The 27699-nt window shown below is 44.2% G+C and overlaps 1 protein-coding gene across 9 annotated transcripts in view; it reads right to left on the reverse strand.

Annotated features, from left to right (window-relative positions):
- Positions 1-27699, reverse strand: part of SAMD13 (sterile alpha motif domain containing 13) — a 309780-nt gene that overhangs the window by 123391 nt on the left and 158690 nt on the right. For 3 of the 9 annotated variants that reach the window (XM_069232198.1, XM_069232200.1, XM_069232199.1), the window contains exon 3: positions 19595-19692. The exons of the other annotated variants lie outside the window; for them this stretch is intronic. In XM_069232198.1, the coding sequence (XP_069088299.1) occupies positions 19595-19683 (89 nt within the window). In that variant the 5' untranslated portion in view covers positions 19684-19692. The remainder of the gene's footprint in view (positions 1-19594; positions 19693-27699) is intronic. 9 annotated transcript variants of the gene reach the window in all.

Below are 27699 nucleotides of genomic sequence, written 5' to 3' on the forward strand. Positions count from 1 at the left end.
TCTCTTGATAGCCAGGGCTCCCACAGAGTTCACTACATGCCACACCTGACTGGATAACCAGTTCTTTCTCAAAGGCAGGGTGGAGCCCTTCTACAGCCTTTAGTGTCCCTGAGACAGAATAAGGGCCACCCAACTGACCCTTGAAGAGAAATTCCAGTCCCTGAGTTCAAGTGGGTAGCAGGAGACACTTCTGGCCGTTTCAAAAATAGGATATGCAGAATTCTACCTCTTTTTGATATTTTTCCAAGTCGAGGAATGTTATTAAGTGCTTGTAGATTGGTTTCAATTTTATCCAGTGCACTCAATAATAATTTGTTACTTTCCTATGACCAATCCCTGCAGAATTGGCACTAAAACTCTTTACACGTTTTCATCGCTTCGTGTCTCAATTGTCTCTTAAATTTCCCAGAAATGTCAGTTCATAATGGATGTGGTGAGGCTCCTCGCACAGGAACTTCATGTCCCCTCCCAGTTCCAGCCATACAAAAATGAGAATACACTCCATATGCCTAATCTGAGAATAGGTTTCCCCTTACTGAGAGCAGAGACAAATGTCTAAAACAGCTTCTCTCGTGAAAGGTTTCTTCCACATAAGGCCATGAAGGGCATTTTCCCGTCAGAAAGCAAGTCTTTCCTCTGGCCCTTTGTGATACTATCTTCTCCTGTCCATTCCCAAATGGCACATCCTACGTAACTGTCCAGCAATGGCCTGTGTTCTGCCTTCCTGCCTTTAGATGTTTGTCTACGGAGTCCTGGCACAGCACGTTTTCACACCTCCTCAGTATGCTAATGACTGCCACAGAAAGAAGGGGAACCATGTCAGTATTTTAGTACTGACATGAGAAGGGGTCAACTAAGGCATATGCTCAATTTGGGATCAGTTCAGATCATTAATTAATTTACAGGCCCTGGGTACATGTAATACTATTTACTAGGGCCTTACAAGTTAATTAAATGTGGCAATTAAGTATAAGACACTTTTACCAAGTTGGATAAGTTTTCAGTATTCTGTTCAGTTATTACTGTTACCTGAGGTGAAACTCACTCTGTATCTCCAAAATTGGGTGTGTAGTCTTCAAACACACACTCTGAGCAATTGCTGACGCTGGGGCTCGTCTGGGTGTCCCTGCCCCCTTCTCTTCATGTCCCTGCTCACGGGGGAAGGCATGATGATCCAACAGGTCCAGTACTCCTGGCCTGGGGGAGTTTTTCCCATTTTCTTTTGTGTTGATTGCAGTACTCCTGCAGTACAAGTTGCTCCTTATTCCCTTTTAGGATACAAGCAGACAGGAAGGCTGCCATGACTTAGACAGACCATCAGCTTTCCAGTACAACACTGCACACCTGAGGTGATATCTGATCACCCTGAGGACACTGGCTATCAGTGAAACCAGCCCGGGATCATTCTGTAGAATAACTCAGTCCCTGGCCACTGTTGAAACTTGGAATGTGAATGAAGAAGGCAAGTATGGGTTCAACTTTTTTTTCGCGATTTCCAGAATAGGGATGTGGATCCACTATCTGAAGCCGTGAAACCCATTTGATATGGTTCCTTTTGTAATTTCCTTTTCTCACTGCAGTGCTGATAAAGTCTTTGTGTAAGGCAATGGCTTTTCCAGCAAGTATTTTAAGACCGGCTTCAAGTAGAAGTACCCATAACATGAGTATAATAAGTGTGAAGCTCTGCATCGTACTCTCATCAGCTTCATTGATGACACACTCAAAGAAAAGTCAAAAGAACCAGACCCTGGCCAGAATCATCTCTCCTTCCCTCTAATAACCGAATCTGCTGGCTCACCCACATTCCAACACCATCGAGTAAATGTCAGTGCTTGACAAGAACTAACCAGCAATTCTCTGCTTAAAAGGTTACCACTGAATTTCTCAAGGCAATCCTGTCTCCACCTCTCCGCCGTTCAGTGGCTGCCTCTGCAGCTTAGAAGTGCAGGCAATACACTTCGACAGTCTTCAACTTGTGTCATGTCAAGCCAGGATAAGTTAAAAAATAATCCTACTCGAACAGCCTCTTGCAAAAGTGCATGGAGGGCTGCTAGTATTAACCATACATACACACATACTCAATACATACACACAGGGATGAAAGCACATGGCCTGGGCATGGCACATAAGCTGAACTTCACATGTGCAGACTCTCAGTCTGAACACATAAAAAGATGTGTTGGGTACTTTGGATTTAAGAACAGTATGCGGGTCTCTCTCGTACTGTAACAATTCTGCCACTGAGTTTCTTTCAGTTGATCTGAAATGTTTGATCAGCGATATCTAACCTACCATAAGATTATGGCAAGGGGCATTAAAAAGTACCAACATCTGTTTATTTGTAGGTATTCTGGGCCAATCAGCCAATAGGCTTTGTAACTGGCACAGCAATTTTAATTTGTTTCTCTCCTCCTCTGGGGATGGTGCTGCTATTTAAAAGTCAAGGCAATCTGGTCCAGTTTGTTGAAGTTTGGGCAGCGTCAGGCTGCTTTTACCTGTAACCTCTGAAACTTGATCTGTTTGACACTCTGGGTTATCTGAAGGAATGGGAAGAACATTAATACACCCTGCGTTGGTGGAAGTTCTTTCTCATGAGGCAGCTATATTGTAGGAGGCTGGCTTGGTTTGTGGTGGGTACTTATGGTAGTTACACCTTACACCAAGTCCAGGTATCCCTTATTAGTGTAGTGTAGTCAGTGTCTAGAAGCCAGGCTCTCTAGAGGTAGCCGTAGATGAGCAGCCAAGGCTTATCTAGGAGACATGCAAAGCTCATGCAATACCACTGTAGTCACACTTAGTAATTAAACACTCAGTGTTTCAAAAATAAAGGTATTTTATTTTGATGACACAAATACCAAAAATACCAGAGGCTATACTCCCTTAGGAGGTAAGTAATACAAAAATTATATACACTAGTATGCATAAATAGGCATAAAAACTGTTAGAAAACAGTGCAATTAGTGATAATCAAAATAGAGAGAAATAGCCCTAGGGGGAGCACAAACCATATACTAAAAAAAATGGAATGGGAGAGTCGGTCCCCCACCACGGTCCCCCACGTAGGTAAGTGGGGTGTGTAGAGGGGAGCTGGGAGTACTAGGAAAGCCAAAAGGTAAGTGCCTCAACCCACCCCAGCGACCAGGAAAGCAGGAGTAAATCACTGTAAATTCCCCAGAACACCCACTTGGAAGAAAAGAAGAATAATGTAAAACCTAGAAGAGACTGCAAGACACCAACAGTGGATTTCTGGACAAGAGGACCTGTGGAAGGAGTGCAAGAAGCACAGCAGAGTCCAGGAAGGGCAGGAGCTCTTACCCAACGGTTTGAAGGTGCAAGAGGTGAGTCGACGATGAAGAAGGAGAGCCAGCACTGCAACCAAGAAGACGAACCTGAGTTCCTGGAGGGTGCAGGTGATGTCCCATGATGGAAGGAGGATTGCTGCCAGGTTTGCATCTTTGGATTCTGCCAACAAGCCTTGGCACACGCAAAACTTCCAATTGGCGGAAAGTGGAGCTGCCGGGGACCAGGTGGACTCTACCTAGAAGGGTAAATCCGAGGGGTCCTCAGCAAAACAGAGAGCCCACAGAAGCCCAGGCAGTACCCAGAGGACAGGGACATGAAAGTCACAGAAGAGGCCCACTCAGCAGTATGAAAAGGACTCCCACGCCGCTGGAGGAGCACTCAGGGAGCTGTGCATCACAGGATGGACCGCTGGGGGCTGCAGTTTCAAGATTGCTGAAGGTCTTGTGGAAAAGATGCCAACAAACTTTGGCAGCTGAAAATGATGCGGTAAATGGGGGTACTGTCCTGCGTGGGCAGGCAAGGGCATATCTCCACCCAAGTTGGACAGCTGGAAGAGAGGACCGTCGGGACCACTTCAGTGCACCATCTGTGATGCAGGATCCATGCAGCTCAGCAGGTGAGGGGATCCAAGCAGCCAGTCGTTGTTGCAGTCTGTGCCTGCAGAAGCAGGGGAGTGACTCCTCCTCTCCAAGGGAGATTCCTTCTTCCTTCTGATGCAGGCTGAAGATGGGCTGTCCCCAGAGGATGCACGACCGGGGAAATGTTGCAGTTGCTGGAAGGAGCAATGAAAACAATGTTGCAGGAAGAGCCTTGCTTCTTTGTTGCAGCTGTGAGGGTGCAGAGGAATGCTACTGATGTCTTCCAATCCGAATCTGAGGAACTACCCAAGAGAGAGGCCCTAAATAGCCCTGAAAGGGGGATTGGTCACCTAGCTGGGTGACTACCTATCAGGAGGAGGCTCAGACGTCACCTGCTGGCACTGGCCCATCAGATGCTCCCAGAGCTCCCTGCCAACCTTGAATTCAAGATGGCAAAACCCAGGGACCCTCTGGAGGAGCTCTGAGCACCACCCCTGCGGTGGTGATGGACAGGGGAGTGGTCACTCCCATTTCCTTTGTCCAGTTTCGCGCCCGAGCAGGGACTAGGGTTCCCTGAACCTGTATAGGCTGGTTTATGCACGGAGGGCAACAAATGTGCCTTTCAAAGCATTGCCAGTGGCTTAGGGAGGCTACCCCTCCCAAGCCTGTAACACCTATTTCCAAAGGGAGAGGGTGTAACACCCCTCTCCCAAATGAAATCCTTTGTTCTGCCTTCCTTGGCTTGAGCTTCTCAAGCAACAGGAGGGCAGAAACCTGTCTGGGAGGTGGCAGCAGCTTGGGCTGCCTGAAAACCCTCAGAAAGCTGTAATGGCAATACTGGGGGTCATCTAAGGAGCCCTCAGAGTGCATGGAATCATGCACTTTTTGAAGCATTGGGGTATAATTCCAACATGTTTGATACCAAACATGCCTATGTTCGGAGTTACCATTATGTAGCTGGACATAGGTATTGACCTATGTCCAGTAAACGCATAAAATGGCGTCCCTGCACTCACAAAGCCCGGGAAAATGGGCATGGAGTTCATGGGGGCACCTCTGCTAGTGCAGGGGTACCATTACACACAGGTGCTTTGCACCCTGCCCTCTGGGCTAGAAGGCTTGCCATAAGGGTGACTTATAAGTGACCAGGTGCAGTGAAAAGTGGCAGTGAAAAGGTGCTTGCATCTTTTCACGCAGGCTGCAATGGCAGTCCTACAGAACACTTTGTTTGGGCTCCCTATGGGTGGCAAAATATATGCTGTAGCCGATAGAGATCCCCAAGGCCCTGGGTACCTAGGTACCAAATACTAGGGACTTATCATGGGGCACCAGAGTGCCAATTGTGGGATGAAAATAGTTCCAGCAACCAAGTTTAAAGGAGAAAGCATAATCACTGGGGTCCTGGTTAGCAGGATCCAAGTGAACACAGTCCAACACACTGACAAACAGGCCAAAACTGGGGGCAACCAAGCTAGAAAGAGGCTACTTTCCTGCATATACTCACAGAGTGAACAGATGCTGAATAAAAGCATTGTGCATTTTGCCTTTATGTGCTCGACAGGGTTTCACTCTTGTCACTCGACACAATGATGGAATAAATGCATGAGTCATAGGAGATCAAGTTACTAAACTCTTTTGAGTATATATGTTTAGTTTGGAGATAAATTGTTGTGGTTTATTTACAAATGAAATATTTTAATTCTAGGGACTTTTTGAAATCACACCACTATTTCAAGAGGAACATTTAGACGATTGTCTATTACTTGGACAGCTCCATGCAGCATTCATTTTTCTTTGCTGTGTGGTTCAACAGTGTTAGACAGTAACTAACATCATTTTTTGGACGTTTTATGTTGCAACTATAAAAAGTGTATATTATTGCTCATTATATGCATAGGATATGTCTCATATAGTTTTCACTGTATGCAAGTCCATATTTTGTCTTAAGCATGGTATTCCCTCAAAGAAAAAAACAGAAATATTTGCCCTATATGTTCATTGCACCTCTCTCGTCTTACGGATTGCAGGCTTAAAATAGCAAAACAACTCAATGACATATCTAGGCATATGGTTCAGTAAAGAACTGAGACTCTCTCTCTGAAGGCGAACAAAACCATTAACAAGATCAGAGAATAATATCATGGTCTCTGAAACAATCAAAAATCAAAAAGAGATCACCCCAATCATTGACTTCCCAACCAGCACGCACCTTCAAGCATTCTCCCTATATCTCCCACTATGATAGGGTGGCTCATATTCTTAGATAAGATGCATTTTACTTACATCGTGCTGAAACCAGTGGAGAGTTATTCTGCTTTGGATGATCAGCTTTTAAACCTAATGTTAATTATTCCATCCAAAGGAAATGTGCACCAGCCACAAAACAGTATACTTGAACAATGGTAAAGATGTTGGTGCAGCACATTGGTACTCTGAGGACAGTCCCTTCTTGGGGAAGAAATAATAAGCAATTCTCCAATTGAAGGCGAGAGAGCACAACCCCGTTACCACTGGTTAGCAGGGAAAAGTGCACAGAGTCCTAATGCTAGCAAAAAAGGGGATCAGGAACAGAAGCCAAAAATCTGGGGGAAACACTGCAAAAGGGCCAGGGCCAGCCGTGACACTGAATAGTAGTGTCATAGTGCATTGTCCAGATTTCCAGTAAAAAAGTGATCTATAATCCAAAAAGGTGGTGGGCAACTCAAAGAGATGGCCTTTCTTAAAATAATCTTTGATGAAAAGACACACCCCAAAGGTTCAACATCACAAATGACAGTTTTTCCTGAAATGTACTCATAAAAACGTGTAGGTTTTGAGTTCCTGGCTATAGTCATCACATCAACACTGAAACATTTGAGCCATAAGAGTGGAATGGTGTTGTATTTAACTTAAAAAACTCTTTTGATGAATGGTTCCAACGGAACTCTCCCCAGGGTGACAGAAGCAGTGAGCTTAGAAAGCAGAGACCTTTTAGTTGATTGCACAAATCACAGCAAAGCTAAAATATATAATTTATATTAAATATAGAAACATTACTCCTAATCCTGAACAAAATGTTGTATATGGTAAAACTGTGTAAAACAGAATATATGTATGTATATTTTTTCAACCAAGAGGCAAGTGCTTTGAAACACACCATCTCTGTTAAGAGCCGGTCAGGTGAAAGGCCGGAAATACATCCTCTCCTATTTTTCCCAGATTACCATCCCCACACAAAGGAACAGCACCTACGCGAGCCAGTGGAGGGAACCGAATACACAACTACTTCCCAGGTGAGGGGCAGAGCACAACAGAATAAAGGAATGCTGGATATCTTCCCTCAGAAATAAGCACAGACTACCTGCAAACCAGCCCCTACAGGTACTGGTCAAAGGCTGCTACCACTTAAGGGCTAAATGAAGGAAAAATATTTGCAGCTCTGGCAGAAAATGGATTCATAGTTACATGCTGTAACAAATATCCAAATCTGAACAAAGTTCGAATCGTTAAATGGGTTAAATAAACATTAAGGAATCACTATTTCAAAGGGGCCTGATAAGGACATACCTTCCAAACATTAATTCCTGTAGATACATATTAATGTTTTACAACTGCAAAACGGTCACAAAACATTAATATTTTACCACCAATTCAAAATTGATGGTAGGCCATCGCCAAACAGGAAGGGAAAAACAGGGGACCTTTACCCATTGAGAATGCTGACAAAAACATTTTTTGGAGTAGGTAGTAGTCCACAGCCTACCCCTAAAAAAGGTTTGTTTAACTTTTCATTTTATCAAACGCTTCCTGTTTTCCTTTTTTGGGTTATGTAAAACAAAAGATTGTTTTATTTAAAATCAATCACAGACATGGCGGTCTGCTGATCCCAGCAGGCCACCACGCTTGTGACTCTAGCCAATCATACTGTGTGGCAATTTGCAACCTGCCTGTGGGAAACTGGCCCTTTGTTGCAGTGCCCAACCACTCTTTGCCTGGTTTCTGAATGCAACTTGCACTGGAGTGCACTAGGTACCAGCTACCCGGGTCCCCAGTGCCAGTGTTCTTCTCCTAAAATGGATAAAAATACTGTCACAATTGGCAGCACCTTTAGCTGCCAATATAAGTCCCTGGTAAATGGTACGTTATTACTAAGGGCATGGGGTACTAAGGGTAGGCCCCTAAGGGCAGCAGCACAGATTGTGCCACCCTCAGGGACCATGCATCCTAGTGCACACAGCACTGCCATTGCAGGCTGAGTGTCTTGGTGCAGCGCCAACATGCAAAACTGACATGGCACACAGCCTGTGTGACCTGACCACTACAAACTGCATACAAGATATGTATGCCACCCCTCTGGCAGGCCTTCCATCCCAAAGGCAGGGTGCACTATAATGCATGTGTAATCATAAGTGCATGAGCAATATGACCCTACTGAGTCTTTGCCAAACCTGGGTCATGGTAAGTGAACAGAGCAGCCATTTTAAATGTATTTGCTGGACACTGGTCAGTACGAGTTTCACAGCAACATGATGGCCACTCTGAACCCTGGGTTGTTTGGTAGCTAACAACTCGGAACAACAAACCCAAACTGATACGGTATTGGATTTATTGCAAACTGTATCCAGGGGCCACCTTAGAGGTGACCCCTGCAAAGCTAACTAACACTGGTATGGTTGCTGGTCGGTCGCAACCAGCCTGCCACCACCAGACAAGATTCTGGAACCACGGGGTGAGAGACCTTGCTCTCTGGGATCAGAAAACAAAGCCCTTCCTAGGCAGAGGTGTAACACCTCCTCCCCCAGGAATGTACACTGCCCTGCGAGCGAGCTTTGAAACTCAAATCCCAGCCCTGCTGCTAGCAGCAGATTGCTGCACCCGTTGCAAACCCCCACTTTTGATGGGAGCAACGGCGGGAAAATGCACAAAGGACAGGAGGAGCGGCCACCCCTAGCCTGCACCACCCCTATGGTGTTGCATGCGAGGTGACCCCTCCATTTCATTTTCCTTCATCTTGCATGGTAGGAAACAAGCCAATCAGAAATGGGGAAGTGACCTTTGCCCACATGGAAGTGGTCAGATAGTGGGTGTAGCAACCTTAAGGCAGATGACCCATTGGTCACTAACAGGAACTCCCCTAAACACCCATTAAATGCAGTAATTTGAGGACACCCCGAAACCTGCAGATCAGATTCCAAGAACACACGAAGGACTGCAACAAAGAAGACCCAGGGCTCAAGAACTGTATTCCTGCTGCACAAAGAAAAAGGCGCCAAACCATGCCTGCTGCACCACGGACTCGACAATCACCATTGAGCAGTTGCATGGCATGCACACCAGACAGACACTACAGAGCCCCAGAGGACCTCCACTCCTCTGAAAATCGCCAAAGATCTCCCTCCAGAGTGAAGGCATCACTCCCTGAAAGAAAGAAGCAAAAGACCAGTGAAGTCCAGTTCACTGACCGACTGCTTACCTAGGAACTGGATAAAGCACCGGATCAAATTCCACCTGACTGACCCAAAGGGCAAACCCTGCAAGTGTGCCAAGAGTGGTAGCACTGCGACCTCCAGTGGCAGTACTGGAAACGTCGGACACCCAGAAGAAAAGTCCACTCTGCACTCCCAACGGACCAGGAGCAAGGCCCAGTCGAGAGACTTCAGGACTTGTAAGACCCACCCCCCAGAGTGGCCCTGCTCACCTGCAATCCACCCTAAAAGTGACCTGTCTCCTGCTTCCAAGGGCACCTGTGCGCACATATCTTGGCTTACCTATCTGACTGGAAAACCAGCTGTGCTCTACCCCCACTCCTTGAGACCTCTACACACCAAAGGGACCCACCGGACTCACCTTGAAGTCCGCCTGTGCATTGCTTTTCCAAGTGGTCCCCCGCACTGATCCTTCACTAGCTTCAAGGGCTTTTCAGCAGCAGCTGCCGCCAAAACTTGGAGCTGGCCTAACTTCCCAGGCTGGTCCACAGGACATCTCGACAACCTCGACCTATAAACAAAAGGAGATATTGGTAAACACATTGCCTGATTTTAATGCATTTTTTTAAAGTTTTCTCCCAGTGATTCCTATGGTCATAATTACGCAAAAAAAGACTATTTTTGCTAAACTTTGAAAAATCATAAATGAAAAAGTACTGACCCGATTTTGATGATGTTAGTCTTAAGAATTTTTTAAGAATCTGAAGTATTTTTGTAAATTGGCCTCAAGTTATTCTTTTGAGTGTGTGTTCACATTTATTGATACTGTGATTACAACAAACGCTTAGCACTTCTCCAAGACTGGCCTAACTGCTCGACCAACTTACCATAAATATTAGAGCATTAGGTGGTTTAGTTTTTACCGCAGTAAACAAAGGTGGTGTTGCTTGGACTCTCTGCACGGCGCACTTCATTTTTGTACACCATATAAAGAGTCAGCCTCGTACACTGCCCCATGCAAATTAATGAAGTAGGCCGAATTGAGATCTACTATGATTCGGAATTTTGTGAAAGGGCATATCCGTACATAGGTCAATTCACAAAATTCCTTTCCATTTGCAAAAAGTCGGTGCACAATTTACCACCTCTTTTTGGGAATGGAAAATTCATACATCAGGTCCACAGTCACATGTGAGTACATCAGGTACCTTCGGCTGTTCCCTGAGCAATGTCATATTATAATTAAAATGTAATGTGCTATGAAGAAAAACATAGTAAAAGGTTGCATGAGGTAGAGTTTATGATGAACACTTATCCACCATCGTGGCATTTTATTCAAATTTTGAATAGATAAAATCATGTCCCCAAAATGAACCAAACACGTTATAGGTAGGATGAACATTTAAAGAGAAAAAGGAGAGAACAGAGTAAAAGTACCATAATAAAAATTGGTTGGGTAACTCGAAATGGGAAACTGCTGTGATGGTCTTAAGGATACAATGAGTGATGTAATAGGCAGACTGTGGATAAATGTAGGTATAGTACGAGATAATCAAAAGCATAAAATAATGATGGAAGATTATCACTGTATAGCTAGAAAGAACACTGAAGGTCTAGACGTATATTTTCCATAGAATTACTCACAAAGAGTTATATTTTCGAATGCATCTAAACTAATCCCTTTAAATATGGTACACAGATTCATATTTACTGAAAATAAAATAATAAACTTAACATTAAAAGCCAGTAACTTACATAAAACTGGAATTGCAAATAATGATTCTTTGAAAAATTGCTTTTGTTTTCCATATTAATATGTTTCAATATCTGTGGAAAACATATACCTGCAGACGAATTGGGGGAGGAGTCTGTCCATTCACTCTATGATCGCACTTACCCTCATAAAAATACACAAATAAAAATGCAATTTCATTTGTTATAAAAGAGAGGCCAATTCACAAAGGTTTTGCTATAAGTAAGCATGAGTGTCTTACTCGTAACTTCTAGGAGTGGGCTAGGTGTACTCCTGGCTTACTCCTGAAATTCAAAAGTACGTCAGGAGTAGTTCAAAAGTAAATTACAGCACAATCTTTGAGATTTGGACCTAAAGAATTTAGCTATTTATGGTCAGTGAAGGACTGGCCATTCTGCCACTCTGGAATTCGTCAAGTAGGCTACGAGCTAATAGTCTGCTTTTAGACCTGAATGTGCCTCAAGATCCAACAATGAAATCTCTAAAGGACCCCTCTATCTTCGGCCTCTTTTAAAGTGAGTGTAGGGCTGGTGTGAACTTTTTTGCCAGGGCTGATTTTGGTTTCTAGTTCAGCCTTGATTACCGTCTCCGGATTTGGCCTGCTGAGGGGAGTGAAGAGTGCTTTGTGGGAGCCTGGCAAGAGAGGAGATGGCTGCCTTGGCCCCACAGGCTTCATCACAACCTTTCTATGCCTTTAAAAAACACAAAATAACCTGTTGACTGAATGAATGTAGGCTTCTTGCATTTTAGAAATGCACGCTAGTGCTAGCAACTACAGCTCCCATCCCAGCCCCAAAAGCTTTAATGAGGACTCTCCACGAAGGAGAATAATCCTACACTCAACAGGCAACGGCTTCATCGGCCTTCTCAAAGTCCACACATTCATGCACAGTCTCATTTTAGGTAAGCTGCACTATTAAACAATGTAACAAATGTAAATCATAGATGGACAAGTTACTTACCTTCGGTAACACCATTTCTGGTAGAGTCTCTATTTAACTGCAGATTCTGCACCTTCGAAAATTTCCCAGGCGTTGGACTGGATCTGGAAAATCTTGAGCAGTACCTCTGCGTGGCGGTATATGGCATCGATAGGATCCACGTCAGTGGTGTCCATTTCAGAAGTGACATCGCAGAGGCCATCAAAGTGCCAACCCATTAGTTTCTTTCATGAACGTTTCCACGCTAGGAATAAAGCTGAGCCACGTGAAAACCAATGTACATATGTTGATCAATGTGCAGGTTGCATAATCAGAGGGCAAGTAAGGAATCTGTGGTTAGATAGAGTCTATACCAGACTTGGCATTATTGAAGGTAAGTAACTTGTCCATCTGATAAAGACTTTTAACCACAGATTCCTCAAACTAAAATAGATACCCCAGTAATATCTTTCCAGAAGTGGGTCTGCAAACTGACTAGACCAGAAAATCCTAGAGGACCAGATGGGCATAATGCATAATGCATGTCATGCTAGACCTCACTGGCAAGTTAGTACAGTTTGGGAAAGGTGTGCTTAGACACCCAGTTGCTTAACAAATGTCCAGGACACGAACCCCATGTGGTAACCCAGTAGTGGCAGCTTTGGCCCTGGTGGAATGGCACAAAGCCCTTCAGGCAGTTGGCTTTTATACCAGTGCATAGCATATTTTGATACATAGCACAATCAATCTGGAGATGGTGCTCTTTTGGTCAGCCTCACCCTTCTTTGCTCCGGCAAACCCAATTAAGAGTTGATTGTCCACCTGGTGGTCTTTAGTGCGATCAAAGTAAAAAATAAATAGCTTTTTTGGGGTCAAAGCGATGGAGCCTTCTCTCGTCCTTGGAGGGGTAAGGCAGAACATAGAAAGTAGATGGAGTGCTACTCTGGACAGCATGGAAGAGGATGACCACTTTCGGAAAGAAAGAGGCAACACATCCTGAGAACCAGCCTGTTTGAATAAAAGGTGGTCTACAGAGGGTTCACAGAAAGAGATTAAAGCTTGCTAGCCCTCCTGGTCAAGAGCATATTATTTTTTTTTTACTTTTCTTTTGTCCTCATTCACCTGGTTCAACTCCAGCTGCCAACACCGGGTCCGCCAACCCCCAGTTGTTCCGCATTCTTAACCTTTCAGGGAAGCTGTGAGTTTATTGAGCCTGGAAAGATTACAGTGACTCTTTGGCTCTAACCCGTTCCAACTCAGGTTTCCAAGACCCAGGTCTGGTGTAATCAAAGAACATTTAGGCCACTGTTTCTCTGTGGCTCTTTGGCTTGTCCGAATTCACTTCCCCTTGTATTCTACCCCTTTCCATGTGATCAAACACTACCATATACTAAATCTTCTGCAGAAGTAGCATGTGTCCATTTTTAAAATGTGCATTGTAGAATGCACTCAGATTTGGTAGGTGGTGCCTTAGATAACCATTTTCATCCATGCTCTCAAAAATAATTAATCCAAGGCTTACCTTGATATCTAACTCTGAGGATGTTGATTATTCCTAATATTGCTGTATGCTGGGGCACTCCATAAATATATGATATATCATCAGCCTTTTCCAAGCTCCACTTCATACAGGGTACAGAATCCTTTTTCTCCAGCTCTGAAATCTCTTCGGGTGTCCAAAACACTCTGTGAAGGGAGAAAAGTTGGTTCCTTCTTAAGTAGGCAGGTTTTGCCATGCTGTGAAGCGTATGCATTGATACTTGCCACAAATATTTGTTCTGTAGCCTCGTCAAGTTTCTTCCCCATATCTCCTCAGACAGTTCAATGTCACCATTCCATAATATCCAGTATCAGCTAGTACCACGGGAAGACCTCTTTCTTCCTTGAGTTTATTTGTAATAGTTGTTCTTCCAGATCGTTATTGTTTCCATCCTTAGCAGTCAGGGCTCGGGACCAGCTTTTCAATTAGAGAAACTTACAGCGGGAGATGTTGCCCCAGGCCAATCTCTGTAAGTAATCCCAGGGGAGAAGCTTGCCATCCTGTAGTAACTGGCTCCAGCTTTGTATGCCCGTCTCTCTAATCGGAGTTGCTAACTTATCCCCCGAACACTGTGGAATACCCAGAAATTCCCAAACAGGTGCAAATCCACTATAACACAGGAGTTTCATAGCCCGTCTTATCTGAGGCCAGAGAAAGGCCATCACCTGCAATCTCACTTTCTTGTAAAAGTTCATACCTCAAAACTAATACAAGAACAGAGTGTCACCCCTCCTACATTGCCAACACTTCCTTGAACAGACAGCCAATTCCGAGACATTTGTTGAGTAAACTCTTTTCTTAGCTGAAACGGACATGTATAAAGCTGAAAGTCTGTCAATGAAACCCCTCCCTTTTCATGTCTCCTACTAAGCTTCTTCCAGGAGATCTTTGCTCCCTTTGACGTCCAAATAAAAGTACTAACTTCTCCTTGCAGTTTTTCTAAACACTTTTTCTTAAAATTCTGGGAGATTGTGTTGAAAATAAAAATGAATTTTGGCAAGATACTACAGTTTTATTAAATTAGTTTACTTGTCTCTGCGAAAACCTTTTTAAAATTGGATTCTGCAATCTTGTCTAGATCCTGTGTGACTTTATTCCCAAGATATTTCATGTCCCTTTTTATTTGTAGATTCTCCACCTCTACATTCCACACCAATATTTCAGTTTTTGGAGGGTTAGCTACATAACGCGAGACATCAACAAAATCTGCTATCAAATGCTCAATGGATCACCAAAATCTGCTGACAACTGTTTAATGGCTAGGAGGGCTGTTTGTACATCAGTAGCATAGATCATCAACTCGTCAGCATAGAGACATTTTCCCCAAATGTCATATCTAAAAGGACTTATATCACTCTCCTTCCTAAGCTTACTTGCCAATAGTTCAAGTTAACTAATAGAGGGGATGTGGGACAACCTTGCCTCCTGCCCTTTGTTATTTTAAACTCTGGAGTTAGCCTGCCAATTAAATTAATTCTGGCTAACGGGTTAATTCAGATCAACTGAACTACCCTACAGAATTCATCAGGCAAGTTATAGTGTTTCAAGACTGTATTCAAGTAGGACCAGTTAACCCTGTCAAAGGCTTTAGTAGCATCCAACGTCAAGACAGCACATGGAACTTTAGGAACAGTGTCTAGATGAACTGAACCGATTAACCCATGAGTTAACTCATGTAAATATCTTTCCCTCATGAAACGTTTTTGATCCTCATCTATTAGATCTTTTGCCACCTTACTCAGCCTCTTAGCTAAAATATTAGCAAAGATTTTGCAATCATTACTCAACAGTGATATAGGTCTCTATGACTCACACAAAGTAGGATTTTTATCTGGTTTCAAGAATAGACAAACTGTAGCTTTCCCCCATCAGCATGGCAAAGGGGCCCAACTCTCTAAAATGTCCCCAAACAGCCTAGTCATAAATGGTGTAATTTATCCTTCAAACACCTTATAAAGTTAGTATCAAAGGCAGACCGGGCCTGCTGCTTTCTCTCCCTTGTTAGATTTGACTGCCTGCCACACTTCACTTTGCACAATATTCTGATCCAAGCATGCCTTCTGAGCATTCGAAAATCTATTGTCTAGCTCAACCCCTAATAATCCATTGACCTTGTAGGAAAGTGGAGTATTATGTAGTGTGAGGGTTAGTCCTGTGAGCACGTCTGGCCTTATTTGGTCTTTTATAATTTATTTATAAGGGGACATGTTAGAGGTTCGATAGACCTTTTGGCCATGCTTAGAGGAATCTCACCATAATTACCCTCAATTACTTCTGATCAAACAATTTAGGGCTCGCAAAATATAAACAATCGATTAGTCAAAATCTTAAGTCATTAAACGTCACGTACCATGACCCATGTGGACATGAATAACCACACCTTTAGTAAAAGTTTAGAAAATGTATTTCCCACCATTCTGGAATTCTGCACCAACAGTAAACTCTGTCTAGGAATTTGAAGCAAAATAAAAATTGGATATCCTCATGAAGTGGTACAGAAAAAAATGCTTGTGACAGGTCCACACTCAGCATTGCATGGGATCTAAACAGTATCTGCTGGATTTGGCACCATGGGACAACATTTAATCACAACATCATTTACTTTCCTCAGATCCTGAACAATCTGACATTTCTCACAGGGTTTCCGTTATTGCTTACACCGGGCACTTGCTATAATGTTATACTCTGGGTCTCTGGTGTCACCATGCTTCGATTGGAACCTATGTCGAATTTCCCTTGATTACTAGGAGGAGTTCTATAAGAACTCAAATCTATTAATGGACCTGTTCCATCAAATGTCGGTCTCATGGGGGTCATCATTCTTGCGTTTTCATTAAACCTATCCCTTTCTATGCTTGGGTTCAATACTTTCTGTTCGCTGCTCTCATTCTTTCTCTGGGCAAACAAGGGTATAACTGGACCTTTGGTAACCAGTACGGTCACAGCATCTGGACTTGGTTGGACATTTTGATCTCTGGGGAACATTCTTCCTGTATTCTGACTTGTCAGTGCAGACATTTATGTCTGTGATCCCGTTATGGGGCTGTATCTCGGGATCGTCTGTGTTTGTCCTGGTGACATAAAATTTGGGGTAGACTCTATCTGGATTAATGTTGGCTTCTAATAAATCTGTCTAGTGTGGGAAATCTGTTCTGTCGGCACTACAAAATTCTGGGTAAATTCTTGGTATCACAATCTGCGGCATAGGCACTTGAATAGCAGAAGTGGTAGGGACATTATGGCTAACCTGTATCTGTTTTTGCATATTTTCAGTAGACATCGGAGCTATAGGGTCTGTACTGGCCCTTGAACATGACTCATGCGCTGCATACTTTGGGAGGGGATTTCTTAATAATTGTAAAATAAACTTGTCATCATCTGAGTCCTCATCAAAGGTCAAATTCTTCCTAGACTCTGTCGATCTTTGCTCTTTGTCATCAGAAGGATAGGAATCCCTCTTCTTGGTACTTTTTCTAGCCTCGCTCTCATTCTCTTGTGTAATTGCAGGAAAGAACTTAATTCGCTGTAAAGTCTCAGTTGTACAAAACTTATTTTCACTATCCTATCTGGCCTCAGCTAAAGCATTCTCAGCCTTTCTCATTCTCCTCTCAAATTTCTGTTGCTGTTGCTGTCTGGCCACTAATGCCCAAACAGCTAATGCTTTAAACTGTGCAGGTCTTGGAGGAGGTTTCGAGTCATACAGTACTCTCCTGAAATTCTCTAAAATTCTCAAATTAAATTTCCATGGACAGGGGATGCTAAGCTCCCATCTCTCTCGGTTTCTCTGCACCACTGCTTCAGCCAAAGACATGGCGCAGCACCTTCTTCTTCGAAAACAATATAGGCAGGTGTACCTTCTGGCGGTGTAATTTCTCCTATTCAAGTTGGAATTAACGCATCTCCGCTTAGGGCACTCTTTAAAGCTTTGAAAATTTGTATCTTCTGTAATTTATGCTACTTCAATTGGATCAGGAAGTATATCTCAATCCCAAAATCCTCTTCCCCTGCCTTCTCAACCAATTACTCTTCACGGGTGTCTACCAATCCGTTTGTGACCCTTCTCACTAACCGACCTATCCCAGAGTGCCTCTAGTGACGTCACTCTCACACATACAGCAGCTGACAAAGCCTTTCTGCTTGCCCTCCTAAACTCAGATCCTCACAAAACTAAATGCAAATATTGCAAGCACTAAATAAAATCCAACACACAACTTGTCTGTTTACTACAGGTAGGTAACACTCGCTTCAGAAACCTTACTGAATTTCTACCATGGCATTTCACACTAACAGATACTCCTCCCATTTCAGTTTCCCTGATTCGCAAACAAAATTCAACCCGCAAATTCTACTCTCAACTGATCATTGGATCCTCCTGACGCACATAGGACTCACCAAATCTCAGTCGAAAACCTGTCACTCACTTTAATACACACTCTGAGTCTGTCAACCACGCCTGATTGTCCTATTAAACAGACAAATTACAACATAAACCAAGTGTCTCATACACTTTTACAATACTCCGGAGTCTTAGACCATGCAGGATCCGTATACCAACAACCATGTGGGCAATCTTTGAGTACAAAGCCCCACACACATGTGAAGTTCGACGACTTCCCTACTCACACACTTTTGGAATACACACACTCACTAAACAACTTCATTTGGAGTACGCAGACTCCCTGTCCACTCACAAACATCACAATTCACCTGCAATTTGCTTGAGCTGTGAAATCTCAAAACCTATTTCATTCAGTCTCTCAGTAGAGCACCAAGAAAATCTTCAAACAAGCATTGGCAAACTCCAAGGTTTTGGGAAAATCACGCTAGGCTCTTAGGGAGACAATCTTAATTTCTTATACCACAGCGCAAATCATCCAACTCTTTTATCAAAGCTAGATAATACCTTTCCCCTTGAGGAGATGAACCATTTGACTGTCCTACCAAATCCAGTCAAATGACAAACTGAAAAATGATGGTGTCCTCTTAAGGAGGCAAACCATCCGACTCTGCTACCAAAAACTTTGAGCGTGTCTGGCCTTATCTGGTCTTTTATAATTTACTTGTAAAGGGGCACGTTAGAGGTTCGATAGACCTTTTGACTACGCTTAGAGGAATCTCACCATCATTACCCTCAATTACTTCTGATCAAACAATTTAGGACTCGCAACATATAAACAATCCATTTGTCAAAATCTTGAGTCATTAAACGTCACGCACAATGACCCATGTGGCCATGAATAACCACACCTTTAGTAAAAGTTTAGAAAATGTATTTCCCTATATTAACAATGCTAACATCAGGTATATTTTTCTCAATACCAAATGATAAACATAAATGAATAACACTTGCTGACCAAACCTTCTAAAGAATCTTAATTTAACCAACGCATTCACAATCAAGCCTTCAAGAGTTACAGTACAAATCAATAGTAACAATTACTGCGCAATAGAAATAACATACATCTGGTCTTAGCAGGCGAACAAGGAAAACTCTCAATTAATATTATTAATCGGCATTATGACTTCTCATTAACCCTCTAATTAGAATAGCATGTTTGGACTTCATGTAAAACAATTTAGTCAAAAGTAAATGTGGAAAACATCTAGCTGTGGCCCTATCAAAACAGTGGTTGCTACCTAGGAGCAAAAGAACAAAATCTACAACCAACAACAGCATTTTGTTACACCTTTCCTCAATGGGTCGGCAAGCTGCGATTCTCTTCGTCAGTTGGACATCCGTCTGGTCAGCTTCGGTAACGGGGCAGTGAAAGGGAATGGCTCAGACACAGTGGGCTCTAAGCTATCTGAGCCATATAAATTTAGGAAGCTAAAGAATCAGTATTAGCACGGATTTACTCCACGAGAATGGTTATAAACAAAATCATCAAGAACTACTCCGCTCCTTGAACAGAATATGACAGTGCTCAAAGAATGAGAAAGATAATGCTGCACGGAACTCTCTGTAGTCAGGCTAAGTTAGAATTTCCTAAAGCATCTTCCCACCTCGTCATTGGTCAGAAACGCGTACGTTTACAGTTAATCCAAATGAAACTAACACCCAAATATAAAATATAACTAAACTGTCTTTCACACACCAATGATTGGCTCCTCTTGTCCTGTTCCCATCGTCAGGATTATCAGGTATCTTCTTTGTTGCAATCCGTACTCTAGTCAGTGCATCCATTGTTGATTCCTGAGAACAGTTCAGTTTCATGCATGAAGTTAACATTTGTATCTTTTCTAGTACAAAATGATTCTACAAGCAGTTCTCATGAGAAAGTTAAAGACATCTGCACTTTATTTGGTCAGCACAATGTGAACAATGAAGCATTCATTTTCCAGTCTAGTAATACCTTTCCCATAATTCATTAAACTCTTGCTTGACATGAGGATTTGCAACTAGGCCCAAATTTCGCCAACTTATGGCCTACACTTAATACATCAAATACATAATGTAAATCCATTTATGTGATATACTAGTACATTTTTGTCACAATAACTATTAATAATATGCATTCTCTAAAAACATCTACGTATTTTATGGCAACAACTCAAGTGGGCACATTTTCCAAGTCGCACATTATTTTTCTACGTTAGCCTAATTTTATGAAAATTCTTACTTATTAATAATCAAACTCATTAATAATTCATTCAGCTTTCACAGTCCTCACCATGTAGTACTCTCACAATACCTCAGAGCTGGTCCTTGGATTAATACTAGTAAATCCTTAGCTCAGTGCTGGTTGTGTGGCAAAGAGCTTTCAGGCTTTACTTAGAAGAACGTGTTAAGCAATTCACAACACAAACATGGGCAATAAGCAATTGACATGACTCAAAATAAATCCCACACCAATTTATAAAAATAGAGCTTATTTTTATATAAATTTAGAAATCAAAACAAACTGACCACAAAGGAGGGTGGCAGACAGGTGGGCAAACACTAGTGCACCACCTGGCTGCATGCCAGCTGTTCCTCGACAGAAGATTTGTGTTGGAGGATAGAAGGCATGTTTTTTTACACCAAACTCAACATATCTAGGCAGTACCATAATGGAGCTAGCAGCCCTGGTCAACCGGGGCTTACGTCCCATGTTATCCTAAGGATTGGCCTGCATTTATAGTGTACTTTAATGGAAAGGAAATTATAGAGACATATAAGCTTGTTCTTACATGCTTGCACCTCAAATATAATGCACCCTGCCTCCTGGGCTGTAGAGGTCTTCCTTAGGGGTATCTGACATATTCGTAAGGCAGTGCATGGGACTGTGTCACTCATGGTGAGGGTACAGTTGAACTCGAGCAGTATGCACAGCTCTGGCAGTCTGCAATTGCAGGCCTGCCATCAGTAGTTTGCCTGGGTCGTCCAGGGTTGTGCTGCCCTGGGGACCCCTTTACCACTTATGCCCTGGGTACCATTTACTAGGGGCTTACAAAAAGGTAAAGTTTTGCCAATCAGGAATTCACCCATGTTGACATGAAAATGTAGAGAGTGAACACATGCACTGGGACCTGGTTAGCAGGTCTCAGTGCACTATCAGGGTCGAATAAACAGCATCTAGGGGTTCAAATTGGGGCAAAAAGTGGGGGAAATCTGTAAACAACAGAGTTGTCTTACATACCTTGTCATCAGTGGTTACCAAGTTCTCTGTATATTGAAGTTAGAAGCTTTAAAAATGTCCAAGTGGTTTGTTAGGTGGAGTCCCATCCCCTCACTCTTTACCTCTCTCACAACATTCCTGGCTTGGTCTGTTTTAATTTTCCATGTCAGCAGTTTACCGGCATTCTACCCATATTCAAAGTGGGCTATCTTACTCGACTCCCACCTTGCTCGTATCTAGCCTCCATTAACAAAATAAGGCAGTCCCTCTGCTCTTGTAATTCTCCCTCAAGTAATACTTTCTTATTAGCAGATCAGTGCTAATCCAATAATTGTCTCGCCAGGCATTCAATTTCAGACTCTAGCCCCTCAATCTCCCTTCTTTTTGTTCTAGTCTTCAGAGATTATATACTACGTAACTTCCCCCCATTAAAAGCCTTCAAGGCACCCCAAACCACTTAAAGGAGCTCAGCCTACATTTAACTTTATAAATTCCTCCTTCTCTACCCTGAAAATGTCAGCCTTCTGATCTAACAGAAGGGTATGATCTATGGTCCACCTCCTTGACTCAAACCTGTCAGTAAATTTAATTTCTAAAATTGCAGCTACATGGTCCTACAAGTGAATTATTACATGCTTAATTTCCTGGATGCCCTCACTTATAGCCTGGTTGACTACAAAATAGTCGATCCTGGATATACTCCTATAATTTTTTTAATGGAATGTATACTCTCCATCCTTCCCGGCCATTTTTCTTCATATAGCACAGTCCCAGATGTCTCATCATGTTTATAATATATATGATTGCATTATGGGAAACGTAATAGCCCTGCTTTTGACAAACCTGTCCAGGTTATTATCCGTAATGTCATTAAAATTTCCCACCATGATGATAGGAGAGGAACGTTCTAACATATTGAAAAAGAACTTCTTTAGGAGTTCAATGTCCTCCACATTAGGGCCAGATACCCCACTAAGGTAAGCCTTCTGTCAGGCAGGTATAAGTTTGCAATTACCCATCTACCCATCTTATCTGTCACACTCTCTTTTGTAGTAGCCTCCACCAGTTTTTAAATCAGGATAGCCACCCTCTAGTGTCACAGTTTTGATCTGTACTGATCACCTACTGAACCCACTTTTGGGTACTAAACAAATCCATTATTTTCTAGTTACAGTTGTTTCCCTGTAAAATAACAATCTGAGCTGTTGAGTTCTTTAAGTATCGTATTGTTCTTGTTCATCACATTTTTGTGTGGAGCCCATTTACATTCCAGCAGAGAATTTAATTGGTACTACCTTGCCCTAACTCTAAAACCCATGTGCAACCTATTATACAATTAGACAGAACAGAACAGTGTTCTGGTAAACCATTGGTATTGGCTGAGACTCCTAAGGACTTTTTTCAATTTTTCCCTTAATGCTTCCCACCCAGTGCTCCCCACACTTTCACCCTTAGTTTTTCCTCCTCTGGAGACACCTCCCAAGCTTCCTCAGCTCCTTGAGTGCTCACTGGGATGCAACCAAAATGAAGAGAAAAAAAACAAAGCAGGTACGGACAGACTTCGGCCCAAATTATAACATAGATGGTATATAGCGCCTACCGCTGCTGTGACGCTGCCAACATACCACCACTGAAGCTACCATCCGTCCGCCATATTATGAGCACTGCATGACATCAGCCACAATAAGGGTGGAAATCCAACAGTGCTCATGGCGGTGGACGGTGGTAAGCTGGCGCTGCTACCACCAGCACCGCCACGCCAGTAGAATGCCACCAGCCGTATTATGACCAGTAATACAGCCTGGCGGTGTTCTGCTGGTGGGGCGCTGCTGCCGGAAGCAGTCCCCCTTCCAGTTCCCTGCCGGAAGACTTCCTTGACAAAGGTAAGTCGGGCTTCCGACAGGGGAGGGGGGTGTTTTGTGTGTGTGTGAGTGTGTGCATGAATGTCCGAGTGTGTGTGTGAATGCGTCTGTGTGTGTTGTGTTGTTTGTGTGGGTGTATGCGTGTGAGTGAATGCGTGTAAGAATGGTGAAGTGAGTGTGTGTCTGCATGTCAGTGTGATTGTATGTAAGAATGTGTGTGAGTATGTCTGGAAGTATGTGTGAATAAATGCATGTATGTCAGTGTGTGAATGAATGCGTGTATGTCAGTGTGTGAATGAATGTGTGTATTTTGAAATGAATGGCTGTATGCCAGGTGCATGTATGTATCTGTATGCAGGGAGGGGGGTGTGGGGCACTGTGACTTTAGTGGCGGTGGGGGGAATGTGTGCGTGTGTGGCTGTGGGGGTGGGGTCAGTTGTGTGGTGTGTGCGTGTAGGGGTGGTGAGTGAGTGGATCGGAGGGGTGTGAGTTTGGATGGAGAGGGTGGGGGGCATCAGGTGAGTGTTGGAGGCGTAGGGGAGCCGCCTACCTGTGACAAGGGAGGAATTTCCTGTCACTGGTAGGGCCTACCGCCATGGTGGGAAATCTCAACTGAGCAGTGTCACCTAGCTTGCTAAATTCTTCTGTTTCTCAAGCTCCCACTGCCTATTCAAAGTAGCTTGAGAAGCATTAGACCTGATCTGGAAAATAAACCCACTTGCTTTCAGGAACTTCTCTTTCAATGCCCTAACTAGGATCCGCTCTCTCTCATTTGCTTTGGAGGCGGACAACCAGTTTTTAATCTCAGACAAAAGAATATGCAGAATAAAATCAACTGTGTTAACAGAAGCAGTGCTGGTGGAATAGCTAGGTGAAGGGGAAGACTGTCATAACTTGTCAACACGGGCGAGCACACCAATGATTGACGATCATCACCTAACACTGATGTTGCCCAATCTACTTCCCCTACTTCCTTTGCGGGCCACCCTTCATCCCTGCCCTCTTCCATCCCCACTAAGGCCTGGTACCTGTTAGCATCAACTGGTCTTAATCTACAGTAATTTACAAATTCACCGAAGTTGGGGGATGTCTTTCGCCATCCTCTTATGTGCAGAGCCTGTCCCTTAAAAGTCTTTTCATTGAGTTCCTTAGGCTCCCCACAATCCATGGCTCCTGGGTTTACCACCAACCCCCGGAGATTGTAGATTTGGGAAGGACCTTAAAGAAAGTTCTAAGAGAGGGTGTTAATTTATTTGGTTGTCTTTTTCACGAGCCCCCCCCCCCACCCTTGGTCTTTTTAGCTCCCGGAACGTCCTTGGGCGTTGGAAATGGTGTTTAAACATTAAATTTCTGCATAGGCAGGAGAGAACCATAAGGAGTTGTCACATTTACTCACTTTCCCCTTTGCTTTTTTCCTTAATTTTGACAGGCTCCAGAAGTTTTTTCATTGTGCCTGAGGGAGGGGTTTTGTACAACTCTTTTACCATACTCCTCAAGGACTACCTATTCCTTTTAATCTGCCCTCTGCCTTCAATCAGCCCTTCAGTGTGCACCTGTGTGAGCATACCTTTATTCCTGAATAGCTCAGATGTTCCCAAGGGGTTCTAGTTCTAACTTCCTCTGCCGCCGAGTCTTCCTTGTAATTAAATATGCAGATACCAAACTCTAGGTCTTGATTGTAGAAATGTCACGCTGTGTGCGCCATCCCTCCTTTCTCTATTCTGAATGCTTGGCAGTCAGCATGCATGTGCTGCTGCTGCCTTTCCCCTAGAGGAGAATCCTTGCTGCTGCCCTACAGCCTTTCCTCATCTACATCACAGCTCTCTCCCAGCGATTGGCATCAGCTGCACCTGCCATGATTAACGGGGGAAGGAGAAGGAGACTAAACACACAACCCCCCCATTCAATACTCTAAAAACGGGGGCCCAAACACGAGTATCAGTAAGTCTGCAAGGCTATCCATTTTACTTTTGCACTGGCATCCCAATATCAAGCAATCTCGTGATCTGCTTCCTAGATGGCCACAGTTTTCTCACAGCTCCCACACCCTTACTTGGACAGTCCTGCCTGAAAAGATGTCCTGATTGTGAGGAGCTGTATAAGACAAGAATGGAGCAGCTCGAAAGGAGTATACATGACAAATGTAAGAACAAAGTTCAGAACCCATTGCAGCAGAAAGGACAAGATGGCTAACATAAAACCTTTAACAGTGTCAAAGGCTAGGCCTGGCCGGCCAAGGGAAATGAGAAGAACAAAAAGAAAACCCTCAGCTAGAGGTGCAGAAAGGGGTTCACTTGGTGTGAGGACCACAACAAACATCTACCAGAGGCAGGCATTTGGAAGATGGACATCTGGCTGCCAGAATACCATCATAGACTTCAGGAGGAAGATCGAACATTCAACTGTCTCCTTGCACAGGTTTTGGTGTAGCACCCTGCCTTGTTCCTGAGACAGTAAGTCCTTCCGAATGCACAGCCTTTGCGGAGGATCAACACTCATACAGAAGAGCTCTAGAAACAACACTCTCCAAACTCAATTCAGGGCCGCAAGGATGACTTGGGCCCCACTGATCTGAACCGTCTTGAGAACTCCGGGCATTAATGGTATCGGCAGAAAAATGCACAGGAGTCCTGAACTCAACTCGAGATGAAAGGTGTCTCCTAGCGAGAGACACCTTGGAAACTCCAAAGCACAGTAGTGATGACATTGCGAATTTTGGAAGGTACGGAATAGATTGAGTCAAGGCTTGCCCCCTTCTAGAGAAAGAGTGCATGCCACCTCTGGGTGCAAATGCTAATTGTGGTCCGCCAGGCACCACCAGCTGAGCTTGTCCCCCTCGCCATTCAAAGAGCCCACCAGGTGCTGAACAACCACAAAGATGTCCGGGCGCTCCAGCCAGGTGCAGAGGTGCAAAGCCTCTTTGTAGAGGGTCCATAAACCCTCCCCTCCCTGTTTGCTGCAATACCAATTGTGGTGGTGTTGTCCGTGTACACCTGAACCAGCCTCCCCCTGATGGATGGTAGGAAGGTTTTCAGTGCCAGGCGGATGGCTGTCAGCTTCAACAAAATGCTCTGGAGCAGAGATTCTGCTACAGGTCAATGTCCTCTGATCGATACCTCTAGCAGATGGCCAGCCCAACCCAGAAGTAAAGCATGAGTCACCACTATGCGACCTTGTTGGGGAAGGGAGAAGGGTCCGCCAATGACCCAATTGAGGTCTGTCACAGGGGCGGCTCCTCCACTAGGGCGCAAGGAGCTGCAAACCTTTTATAGAAACAACATAATAAACTCTATTTAATATGTTGTTTCTATCAAAGTGGGTGGAGCCACAGGCGTGATGTGGACGGAAGGGGGAGTGCACTGCACTCCATCCTCAGTGCGTAAGTATGTCTGTCCGGCCGTCTCGGGCCGGCCAAACATACATGCGCACAGGGCACATGCGCACTGTGTTGCCGGGCTAGAGAGAGCCTGCCCAGGCTCCCAGTCTGCCTGGGAGTGCCCTGGCTGGGCATTCCCAGCTGATCCTGACACAACTTTGAGCAGCGCCAGTATTGGCCGCAGGGCAGGCTGGGAGACTGTGCCTGCAGCTGCGACGGAGGAGCAGAGAGGATGGAGCTGCACGGCGCAGGGAAAAAGTTACATTTAATTTAATAACATTTTTTTTGTGTTCTAAGCACCCTCCCCGCCACGGGCCGCCCGACCCCTTTTCCCTCTTGCGAGCCGCAACTAGTCTGTCAGTCACAACTGCATATCTTTGCAATTTCCTCTGATATCTGTAACAGGACAGAGAGATTCTCCTGACGGTGTGCCCACTGGGACTTCAGGCCCCTCTGCAGAGCCCACATATGCCTGCGAGCATGTTTTACCAGCTGGACGCTATGAGGCTCTGCACCCTCAGAATCAGTCTCACAGTGTCATCCAGGATAGAGGCTGAAATATCAGTAGCATAGCATGAATATCCTGGACTCGCCACTCTGGAGGATAGGTCAAAAACTACACTATATCTAGAACTGTTCAGGTGAAAGGAAGCTGCTGAGAGGGAGTCAGGTGTGACTTTAACATGTTGATGGGAAATCCTAGCGAATGCTGGGGGTTTGCCGCACTCTGGAGGTGCAAGGCGACTGCCTGCTGCTTGTGCCAAGCCCACCTACAACAGCCAATCATCGATGTAGGGGAAGAGTGAAACCCCTGATGTCTGCAGATGCACTGCCACCACCACCATCATCTTGGTAAACACCCGAGGGACGCTAGTGTGACCAAGAGAGAGCACAGAAGTGTTTGTGGCTCACCGTGAGCCGCCGGTAATGTCTGTGGGCAGGCAGAACGGGGATAGGCAAATAGAGGTCCTATAAGTCCAACACTTCCAACCAGTCTCTGGGATTTATGGCAGACAGAACCTGAGTCAACATAAGCATTCTGGCCTTCTCTTTCCTCAGGAGTAATTGAGATAGCGCAGGTCTATGATAGGGTAGAGGTCTCTTTCATTCTTTGGTACCAGAAAGTAGCAGAAATAGCACCACGCTCTCTCTCTGGCACGGGCATTCTCTTGATGGCCCCCTTACCCACAAGAGCCTGCACTTCCAAGCGCAGCAGAGTGAGACGGACCTCAGTCAGCCATCCTTGAGTCGGAGGCCAAGGTTGATGGGTGTCCACGAATGGTAGGGTGTACCCCTTCTGCACAATCTGGAGCACCCACCGGTCCGATGTATTGGTGGACCACTGGGACAGGTGATGCCTGATT

The sequence above is a fragment of the Pleurodeles waltl genome, chromosome 4_2 (assembly GCF_031143425.1).
Source record: "Pleurodeles waltl isolate 20211129_DDA chromosome 4_2, aPleWal1.hap1.20221129, whole genome shotgun sequence".
NCBI classification, from domain to species: Eukaryota; Metazoa; Chordata; class Amphibia; order Caudata; family Salamandridae; genus Pleurodeles; species Pleurodeles waltl.